The sequence below is a fragment of the Manis javanica genome, chromosome 18, assembly GCF_040802235.1.
Source record: "Manis javanica isolate MJ-LG chromosome 18, MJ_LKY, whole genome shotgun sequence".
In the NCBI taxonomy this organism is placed as follows: Eukaryota; Metazoa; Chordata; class Mammalia; order Pholidota; family Manidae; genus Manis; species Manis javanica.
In genome coordinates, this window is record NC_133173.1 from 4971996 (window position 1) to 4983017 (window position 11022).

The following is an 11022-nucleotide window of genomic DNA, read 5'->3' on the forward strand; positions in this document are numbered from 1 at the left end:
CTGCTCCTGTATGTGGTCCCCAGGAGTGGGCTTGCCCTTGTCACTGGCCCTGGGATACTGGTGCTAGGAGAGCCCTTCCACCCCTAGGTCAGCTCCGATTTGCTATTAGGCAGATGAGGTGACATCAGCAGCCAGACAACAAGGTGACAGCCGCGGGTCACAGAGCAGGAGCTTCAAGTCTTGATTCTATCCACGCAGGACCCTCCCAGGCTGCCACTTACCTGTGCCCTTTTTACACGTGAAGGGCAGGAGGTAATTGCAGGGGACGTCATTCCACTCTCCCTTTTCATGCCAGATCATCACCACGCAGTCCTCTCCAGCAGTGAAGAAGTTGTCAGGCTGCCTGGGGCGCCATTTCTCAAATTGCTGTGGGCGGGAGTGGGGCAGGGGAAGGGGAGGACAGGGCAGGCGATATTCACCGGACTTGTCCAGCCCTGGGTGGTCTCTAAAGGCAGAGGTGAAGCAGCTACGATCCCTGCCCAGGATTCCCTCAGTGCTCCTGGAGCAGTGGATGCTCAGGGGGTGTGTTCTCAGTGGATGTCTCTGGGGGGTTTTATTCCCCTCCTCTGGGCCACCCACTCTCCCTGGTGCCCCTAGCAGAACTCACCAAGGTGTGTCCATCTGACCAGCGGAAGTCCCCTTCAATGGTCCTGTCATTCAGGCCAATCCACTGGTAGTCTTGAGCATTACCTGGAGAGAGGATGTGGGTACTGGGCATGGCCCTGGTCCCCTGAGGGTGTCTGAGAAACTCGGACTCATAGAGGCAGAGGGGATGGGGGTGCAGGAGGTGGGTGGGCCCCTAAGAGCATGCCCTCTGCTTCTAAGGTCCTGACAAGGGCCTCAGCATATGCATGTCTGCGGTGCACTTTGGACCACCTCCCCCAGCCGGTCGGACCGGCGACAGCCACAGCGTTTGTCTGGGGCTGACTCAGAGTTGCCGGCTTGTCCCTGGGGTGGCCAGAGCATTGGTCCCAAAGACCCCATCTTCCCTCTGGGAACTCAGGCTGAGGAGATGCCCTTCCTCCCCTCCATGTCCCCGATCCCCGCAGCCTCACTGGGCCCGGGTGGGCTGACCTCCGGCAAAGAAGGCCCCTTGCCCGCCAGGCCGCTCTCCCGTCACCGCACTCACTGTTGACGAACTCCTGCTCTTCGGGGGTGACGATGCTGCTCAGATGTGACTGCTGCTCCCGACACCGGCTCTCGGCGTTCACCCAGGTCTCGCGGGCGGGGAAGTGGCGGTAACAGTGGCCCTGGAACTTGGTCCAGCCCTCCTCACACAGCTCCTGGTCTGTAACACAGGGCAGGGCGTGACAGGAGGGGCTCAGGCTGACTGCGGCCCGTGGCTGCTGCCAGCCCTAGGGTCCAGATTCCTGCATTCACCCAGCCTGCGGGGTCATGCCCTCAAGGAGAGGGAGAGGCCCAGCTGGGTCAAGGCTCAAGTCGGAAGCCAGGAAGGCCTGGCCTCGGACAGGAGGGACCTCTTTCCATGCTGTTGGTCCCCAAAGCTTTTGTCCTGTTGACGCCTTGTCTGCAGGGCTGACAGAATTCAGCAGGCCGGGTAAAAAGAGGTAGGAAGGTGGGAGGTGTTGAGGTTTAAGGCAAAACATGGCTCAGAGGCTCTATGGCTCTGGGGAGAGAGGGGGCCATGGCGAAGTGCGTGAAGGCAGGGGCAGCAGACAGTGCTGGGGGCACGAGATGGAACCTTGGGTGGGGGCAGAGGAGCAGGATTAAGTGTGCTCTGGGTGCAAGGAAGCTTGGGAGTCTTTATGTGTGTGGTCAGAGCTGGCTCATGATCCTGCCAACCCGGGTGCATGATCCAGGGGCACTGGTGGTTTATTTCTCGGTGGCAGGTGAGAAGAGAGAGGAGCTTGTCTCCTCACAGACTATATTGGTAATGGCTTCTGAGTTCAGGAGTAGGGGCTGGTTTGCAGCTCTCAGAGCAGCGTAGAGGGACAGACAGAGGCAGAGGTGTGCTGGAGTGGCCTCGTCAGGCTTGGGAGGGCCGCTGTGCGTGCGTCTTCCCAACTTCAGTGACCTCACACTGGTGGGTTTGAATTGGCTCTGGCGGGAGTATTGTACCTCGGAGTTTGGCAGATGCTACAAATCAGGGCTGCCCCTTCCTCTCCGGGAGCCAGTTGTTAGGCCCCTGCCAGCGCGCCAACGGACAGAGGGAATTCCAATGCGTTCTCTTCCTTCTTCAGCGGCCTCCCTAGAGGCTGGGGCTCAGTGCAGGGCCACGAGCCCCGCAGGCTGTATGGCAGCCCCCCTGATTGGTCTGGCTGTCCCAGGGAGGGAGGGCCAGTACCTGAGGGGTCGGAGGCCGAGGCTGACAGGGTGGATGCACAGAAGGGTTGGCAGAGACCCTCGGGGGGAGCACAGAGGGAGGAGAGGCGGAGGCCAGCAGTCTGAGGAGGAGGAAGCAAGCAGAGCGGGGGGAAGCCTGGGAGGGGGCCACTAGGCGCCCGCTGCCAATGCCTTCCCCAGGGGGCCAGGCAAAAGCCTGGGAAGAAGATGAGCGGCCTTGAGCTGGCTGAGCAGCTGAGGAGGCCAGAGACCTGGTGCCAGGGCAGACTTGTGGGGTCCATTCCTGGGCCCCCTCAGTGCCTGAGGGTTGAACCGGGCAGGCACCGCTGGAGGCGTGGGTGCTCTGGGAGGGCAGGGCCAGGGCCATGCAGGAGGGGGGGCTCGAGGGAAACAGTCACAGAATCCCCAGAAGGAAGGCGGGAGGGAGCAGCGGAAGCAGCAGGGCCAGAGCCGGGACATGAAAGGCCCACGGTGGTGAGGGCTCAGGGTTGGGACGGGAGAAGAGATGGAGGCCTGTTTGGCTGGGTGCCTGGCCAGGGGCCCCACTGGGCAGCTCTGGCACCATCTCTCTGCACCACCAGAGTGTAGAATCCTGGGAGGGCCCTGCCTCCTGTCCCCAAGAGCTGTTGTCTGTGTGGATGGGTGTTCCAGACCCTTTTTCCCTACGGCAAATATTTTGGCATCTTGGGGAGAAAAATCCTTGTAACTCTCCACTCTCACCCCGTCAGGACCCCACGCCCCAATTTCCTGGGGTCTTGGGGAGAAGGTGGAGCGTGGGAGGCTGCAGGGAGGAGGAGGGTGCAGGCCTTTGCTTCCAGAAGCCTTAAGTTTCCCCACCAGTGTGTAACCTTGGCAGTGCCTCCAAGGGATATGCAATCCGAAACCATCTCCCCACATTGCTTAGCACCAAAGGGAGACTTCCCTGGAGTTTCAGCTGCTTTCTGGAAGTTTCTGCGTTGTCCAACTGAGAGTTTATTGAAAATCGTTTTGAGCCCCTGCATGCTTCCAGTTCGGTGTGGGTCATTGCTACTAGTGACGGCAAGACCCATCTCCCACTTTCTGAGTTGGGGTGGCCCTGGGACCCAGGGGGATGGGGAGACTTGAAGTATCAAAGGTGAGAGAGCTGGGGGCTCAGTCCAGCCCTAGGAGGCTCCTGGCACATAGCTCGCCCTTGCAGAGCCTGGCCCAGGTGTGGGAGCAGGGGTTAGCAAGGGCCAAAAGAGGAACTCAGCCCCAGTCCCTGGCAGTGAGGCCCTGCTCGCTCTGGCCGGCCTTTTGCCTTCCACAAGAGAGGCAGAAAGGAAGTGTGGGCCGGAGTGGCACTGACATGGCAGCTGTCATGGTGGTGAGGAGGGGGTGACATGCAGCGGTCCTGCTCATGCAAGAATTGGGCTTGCTGGTGACACGGGAGGTCTCAGGCAGACAGACCCTAGCTCTTGCCAGAGAAGAAGAATGCAGCTTGGCCAGCGTGGCACAGCGGCTCCCCAGGCCATGGAGAGGCCACAAAGGCCCCCGGGGCAATACAGCAGGCAGATACATGCCCATGTCCGAGCCAGAAGGTCCGCGCCTGTTGTCAGGAGCGAGCACAAATTCCTCCCACCCGCAGCTTCCTTCAGGACAAATGCACTGGGACAAATCAATCCGTTCCATCCTCTTAGTCTCAGGTGTGCGCCAACCTTGATAGTGGCGGCAGCAGGTCTGGGAGCCCTGCAGAAAGTTAATGTTTTAAAGGCGCCCCCCAGCACCCCACCTTCCAAAGTGCAGGCTGATGCAGCCTGCCTGTCTCTCCTGCAGTCTGATCCGCAGTGTCCCCGAGGAGGACTTTCAAGGGAAATAGCAAAAGAGGGGGTGGGCACGACGGGGCAGCCTTCTCAGTTGTGGCCCCCGAAATGGCTCTCTGGATGGACCTTAGGGGCCCAGCCAGGGCCCAGAGCCTGTGGTTAGGAGGCGGGGTGAGGGAGGAGGGGGTGTAGCAGTTAGTAACGTTAGCTGAAGCCGAGACGGCCGTACCAATCTCACACAGGTCCCCTCGGTAGCTGGGAAGGCATAAGCATGTGAAAGAGTCGATGGCGTCCAAGCAGGTGGCTCCATTCAGACAAGGGCTTGAGAGGCACTCATCAATGTCTGCAAGAAACCAAGGGCCACATTAGGACTCCTGCGGGCAGCTCCAGCGGGCACGCGCTGCGGTGCGGCACGGGTGGCGTGGGGCTGGATGGGGGCTGGGCTCCCAGGAACCGCTGCTGCTGCCCTGCTGTGTCCCCGAGTGCTGGGCACAGAGCCAACAGTGGGTCTTGGAGGCATGTGATTCTTGATCAGCAAGCCTGGAGGCTGCAGCCAGGTTTCCTAGTGCCCAGAGAGCTGGTGCTTCCAGAGGCAAACACCTGTGGTGAGAGTGGGCATGGTGGCTCTCCATGATGCCCTCTCTCGTGACTATTGCAAGAGGTCTTGGGGTCTGAACTGGCTCTGAACATGGTGCTGAGCAAGGATGCTGGAAATCAAGGTCTTGAGGCTTGGTGAGAGCTTTCTTTTCCTGGCTTCCTCCATAGTTACGAGCCAGGAAAGAGGGCCAGGCCGTGCAGTGCTAGAACGAACGAGCTACAAGTGGTCTGCAGAGTTCAGGACCGTGAGAAAATGGCAACGTAGATATTCGCATGGGACTCATTAGATTTTTTGGATTGCAGACACCTTGTCTTCAGTAAATAAGATTCTAGAGTATCTTGGAACGATGAAGCCACCATCATTCTCTTGAGGGGAGGGACAGGAACCCAGCCCAACATATCCCCATGTACTTCTCCTTGAGCTGAAGGTCGCAGAATGTGCACATCTTCAGTGAGTCACACTTTTTGGAAGGGCTCCTTCATGGCCAGTGGGAGACCAGTGTTTGAAGCTGGAGAGGCACTTAGTAAGTGGCCACCCACCAGCACCAGCCTGGGACCCAGGCAGGTCCCCATAAGCCTCTTCTTCCTAGGCAGGGTCTCCTTCCCTTCTGCTCTTCTGGCCTGAGATGTTCTTTCTGGCCCAATTTCTCTGTAGGACTTGAATCAGTAAGTCATTGGCCTTTGACTTAAATTAGCATCCACTAGCCAAGGTGAGCAGTGGACCTCCTAAGCTGGTCTTTCTGCGTCCTTCCCTGAAGCCAGCTATCCAGAGCGTGGCTCTTCCACGCTCTTTGGGACCGTACTCCCAAGGCTCCCGTTGGTCTTCTCCGGGTTACTTCCCTGGGAACGTGATCAGTTCTTCCCAGCAGATCAATAAAATCCTGCAGTGAGTGGATTCCACTGGCTCACGGGGCCTCAGGATACATGGCTGAGCCTTGGTTATGTGCACCTGTGTTCGCATAACCTTCAGGACGCCATGTGTCTGTGGGTGGGATCCATGTGGACAGTGTCTTAAATAGGCTCCCGGACTTAGTTTTTGCTTTTCATAAGAGCAAACCTCTGGTAAGAAGGCAGGAGCACTTTCTTCTGGATCTTTTTGGTTAGTAGATAGTAGAGGTCTTCTGGACCAGCAGTGGCTTTGTGCAATGGGTGGCCTGAAACATCTCAAGTCCTCGGTATTTTTCTCTTCCCGTGATGTTCTTAACTTCGTCTCAGGGAGTGCACACCATGGACGAGAAACCAGCAGTTCTGAGTTTGGAACTGGTGCAAGCAGAACCAAAGTGCGCGGAGGAACCGACTGAAATCGCAGCATGCATGCCCCAGGATTCCCAGCAGCACTAGCGGCAATAGGTCAGGCTGTCGGCTGGGCAGAAGCTGGGGGGCGCTGTCCTGCTTCAGAAGAGCTGCTGTTCTCTTTTGTCCATTAGCGTCATTATGGGACATAGGCAGCACTGGGCAAGGGGGCATTAAGCAAATGTAGGCGCTGAAGCAGTTGTACAGAGCAGGGCACAGGAGTGGCCTGGGGGAGAAGAGCCAGACATCCCCCCTCCTGTGGCGAACCCCTGGGGAGAGAGCAGGAAGGGCAGAGGCCCCAAGGGAGGTCTGGCCAGGTGGCTCCCCATTGTCCCAGGGACTTAGTTCCCTTGCCCCCCGCAGTCTGAGGTCCAGAGGGCAGTGCTGTTTGCCTTCTGGCTTGGCGAGGGCACAACATTTGAGACGGCTGAGGGGACTGAAATTCAAGGAACCAGTGCCCGGGCTCAGAAGCTGTTTTATGCAGGTCCTGGGTCACAGGAGAGGGAGGAAAAAGGGCTGCAATCCTGGAACAGAGGGCCTGTGAGGGCCACCGTGGCGGTTTAGAGAGGCCTTCAGCAGTAGGAAGAGGATGGGGTGTCCTGTGTGGGGCTTTCTTAGCTGCCACCTAGGCCTGTGGTGCCTCCCCCCCTCTTCCTCTGGCTGGGAGTGCCCACGGCCTTGCGCTGCCCACTTCTTTCTGTGGAGGGCAATTGGGACGTCGCTCATCTTCTGGAAGCAGGAGAGGGCTGTGCCGTGCTGTGAGCCGGGGACCCCAAACAGGGTGGTAGCAGGTGGAGGATGGGAAGGGCTTTGGGCAATGGGCAGACTGTGTGAAGGAAGAGAAAGAACCAGTATCTCTCAAGAATCTCCTCCAAGCCAGACACAATGTCTCACACACACACTATCCTCCCAGCAGCCCGAAGGCACAGGTGTCATTATGCCATTTTACAGGCAAGGACACAAATGAAGTGACCTGCTCGTGCTGGTAAGTGGGAGAGACAGATGAGAAGAGATGGAGGGAAAGGATTAGACCACGAGGTTGGAAGTTGGGCCATTGTCCCAGGCTGGAGTCCTGGACCTCAGCATCTTGGTACCGTTTCTGCTGCACCAGCCAAGGGTGCACGGGCCCTGGGGAGTGTCAGAACTCAGAATCTTCTTACCACTACTATAAGCAAAAAGGTCGGCTTGCTCCTGAACAAGACCCTTTAGCGATTTCTCTGACTTAGGGGAGAGGATGAAGGCGGGGGGAATAAAGATACTTGCAGGTAATCACTTTGGCATCTGATTTGGAGACCTCAGTCCTCCACCCTGAATAGGTTCTTGTCCAGCTTTTGTCTGGGTCAGAGCCCAGTGACCTCCAAGTGAGAGGGTTTATTTGGCTCAGAGAAAGGTTTGGAATGAAGAGAGACAGTGGGTGTTTTTACTCAAGTGATACCCCACTAAAAGGGTTGCCATTCATAATGACTATGGTATGAATGATACCCCTCAAGTTGTTCAGTGCACAACCTGTGCCGCTGTATATGGTGACCCTGGACATAAATTTCTGGACAAGGATGGGGGAAAATCCACTCAAGAAGCACAGAGGTAATTTCTTAACTCAGTGGATGCTCTGTTCCTTGCAAAGACCTAGGATCAATCAGGATGGACAAACTTGAGTAAATACACTTGCTTTCTGTTGTATCACAGTTGATAGAAGGATTCTAAAAGCATATTTATCAATATGCTTCTAAAATAAACACTGTTAAGTTAAAAAGTATGCCATAATCATTTATACTATCAAGCCTTACATTTTTAAAGGTTGATCACGAGTATAACTTTCATATCCTGCTTCTTCAATTAGTTGCCTGTTGAAATCTGCTAAGTCAGTTCCAGAGGCATAATTTGTATTTTCACTAGTAGCCCTGTATTTCCCCTTGCTTTGAAAGCATTTCTTCCCAGGGATAACGTTTTGAAATTCAAACATCTCCCCATTAGGGGAAGAGACAGTGTCAGGTCAGAGATTAGAGCCCCAAGCCTACAAAGTGAAAAATGGCAGTAAAACAGAAAAGAGACTGACTTTATTAAGTTTGTGCCCTTCTAACCAACGAGTTTAGAGAAACCCATGTTAACACCAGCAATTGCTGGAAAATTGGATGTGAGAACTAATTAGAATAGTGTGTCTCAATCTTAGCTACACATTTAAAATGCGGTCATTAAAAAAAAATTCTTTTTTTTTAATTTAAAGACTTAAAAAAAAAAAAACCAATGCCACTTTCCCTCTCCAGACCAACTGAAACCAAATATCTCAGGGTGGGGCCCAGGCAGGGTACCTCCTAAAATATCCCAGGGGATTCTAAGCAGCCACCAGGATTGAAACCTCAGGGTCAAAAATCTGATCCCCACAGGAGATAAAAGCAGTGGAGGTGGGAAGGATGCTGAGGCGACGCGGATCCCACAGGGATGGGCTGCTTTTAATTGCTGGAGAATCTGAGTATTCATTAAACAGATGTTTATATTTATGTCAAGAGGACAGATTAATAATTAATCAAGAACTTGTTTATGGAATGCTGGCTAGACCAGGTGACAGTAATTGTCAAGTGTTTTCTTTGGGGACTAAATACAACCCCCAATCTCCTTTACTAGGTGAAAGTTTTCTCTGAGTATTCAAATTTGCTGCAGGAAAAATGCCAGGTTTTGCTGCTATCTATGCCCCCAGAGAACTTTGATCCGTGGTCTTTTAACAACCTCTGGTTCCTGCTTCTAGTGCAAGATAAAGGAGACTGGAGACTTTTTTATTTATTTTTTTGCTTTTTATGTGTGGCAAAGCCCTTTGCAAACAGTTCCTCCCAGTCACTGGGTGCTGGAGCCCAGTGCACCTCCTAAAGTGTGTCCCCACCCCCAGCCCTATCCCGTGGTCACCTGGGGGGATGGGAAACTACCCAGAGTCCTTTTGGAAGCACCGAGTCTTGAGCCAAATCGATCAGGAGTGACTTGGGACTCCAGGGGCACAGTCATGGACAAGGCGACCCCAGGTTTCACTCGGGTGACCCTCACTCCTTGCTCTTTGGAGACCATAAAGCTTTTCCTAATAAACAGTGGAGTGAGAGGTGGGAAGGCGGACCAATTTTTATTCATGCCTCTTCTGGCCAGACGCCGTCCACTGAGGAGCTCAATCCTTACAGCAGTGTTTCTTAGCCCTGGCTGCACACTGGGGTCACCTGGGCTTTAAAAAAAAAATCCCCAGTGCCCAGGCCACAGGACTATTTCAATCAGAATCTGTGGAGGTGGGACCTAGGCATCAGAAAATTTTAAAGCTGAGAACCAGAGCCTTTGACTCTATTTACAAATGAGGTGGTGAGGGCTTGCCTGTGAAGTGTCTGACCAGTCCAACTCCCAGGGCCCCGCCCACTCCATTCTGGTTCCCCCGAAGTCCAGCTTCTAGCGCTTTGAGACTGGCAGCTGGTTATTACGCTCAAGAAGGAGTTTCTTATCATTAAGAGTTGGGTCTATTACTCAACCTCTCCATGCTGCGGTTTTCAGATCGGGATGAGGGGCTGTCTGGGGAGAAAGCACGGGAAAGAAGGCCCTCTGGAAACATACATAAGCAGGGGAAGGCTGTCCCTCTAGCACAGTGGTTAAGGTCCATTGTCACTGCTTCTGATTTGATGATGGAGGGACACAGCTACTGTCCCTGGGGTCACTGTGGTCCACAGGAAATACTGTCCCGTCGGTAGTTAAGGCAAGGCCAGGACCTTCCTAGAAGAGCCCACACTCTCTGGCCATGGAGGCCAATGGCGTTCTCAGTCAGAGCCCCCACCTGTGGGCAGAGGCTGACCCCAAGGGGGAAAGAGGGAACAGATATGCACCCTAGTGCCTGATTATGAATACATATGTATTTCCTGTGTACATGCCAAGTATGTAGCCTATTTATATGTGAGTATATTACATGAAATGAGGCCTTGATTTACATACGTATCAATATATATAAACACAGAAACCTTCGCTGTGCATGATGGGAAGGCTATAGGCTATGGAGGAGAGTCGCCTGGCACACTGTCTACCTGGCACCAGCTGTATTCCTCTGGGATTTGTGGCTCTGATTTCGCACATGCCCTAGGACTGGAGCCCTTTTATGAAAGACCCTGGGTCTGTGATTCTTGATTTGGGACAGAGGCTGGGGAAAAGGCCTGCGGGCAGTGCAGAGCGGTCACCTGAGAGCGTGAGCTTGGAGATAACTAGGCACTTCCTGCCGCCAGGGTGGTCAGCTGCTGGTCAGCTGTTGGCAAGATGCTGCCAAGGTGAAATGCCCTCATGGCCACAGGCCTGGAGGGGCTCAGAGAACAAAAGGTCGAGTCTAATCATCTGGCTTTGGGGGCTACCTCCAGTAAGGCTTCCCTAGGCTCCCCTGTCCCTCAGACTGCCTGATGGATGGGCCTCCCTCCCCAGAGGGCCCAGGGTGGTAGGTGCCCAGGAGCAAGGCGCTGCTGACCTGCAGCCGTGAATCCTGGAGTGGGGGTGACAAGCACGGTCTGTGTCATTTCCTTCTGTGTGAGAAGGGGACCCAGACCCCGCCTGGACCCAAGCATGGAGGGGACGGGAAGGGTTTCCTGGAGAGGTCTGCTCTAAATAATGCAGGATAGTGCCCCGGGGTTTCCTTAAAGGGACAGTGGGGTGTGACCAGCTATGCCCAGTACACACCCCAGCTCAGCATTTCTTTGAAGTGTCAAGTTTTATCTTCAAAATGCAAACCTTTTTGCAGTCTACTCATAAAACAATCATCAGCTTGACAAAAACACCTTCCCAGTTTCATTACTTAATGAATAAGTGGTCATGTGGAATGGACATTCTAGAAAGGGGTGTCGTGTTTATACCGTGGCTCCTACCAGGAATGTCACTGGGAACCTCTCCCTCCCGGGTCTAAGAAGCCTGAGTGTCAGCTGACCTTGGCAGTCCCCTCCCACTGGTGGCCCCTCCTGGGGAAGAGTCCCCTCCCTCTCTGCCTGCCTCCCCACAGCCAACGTGGGTCTGACCTATGCTGCAGTGCGTGCCAGAGTGGCCAGGGGGACAC

The 11022-nt window shown here is 54.7% G+C and overlaps 1 protein-coding gene across 1 annotated transcript in view; it reads right to left on the reverse strand.

The window, feature by feature from the left end:
• ACAN (aggrecan) overlaps positions 1–11022 on the reverse strand; it is a 33346-nt gene that overhangs the window by 2051 nt on the left and 20273 nt on the right. Inside the window, exons 12-14 of the mRNA XM_073227105.1 lie at positions 1130–1288; positions 608–690; positions 222–366 (exon numbers count right to left, since the gene is read on the reverse strand). Of these exons, the coding sequence (XP_073083206.1) occupies positions 222–366; positions 608–690; positions 1130–1288 (387 nt within the window). The remainder of the gene's footprint in view (positions 1–221; positions 367–607; positions 691–1129; positions 1289–11022) is intronic.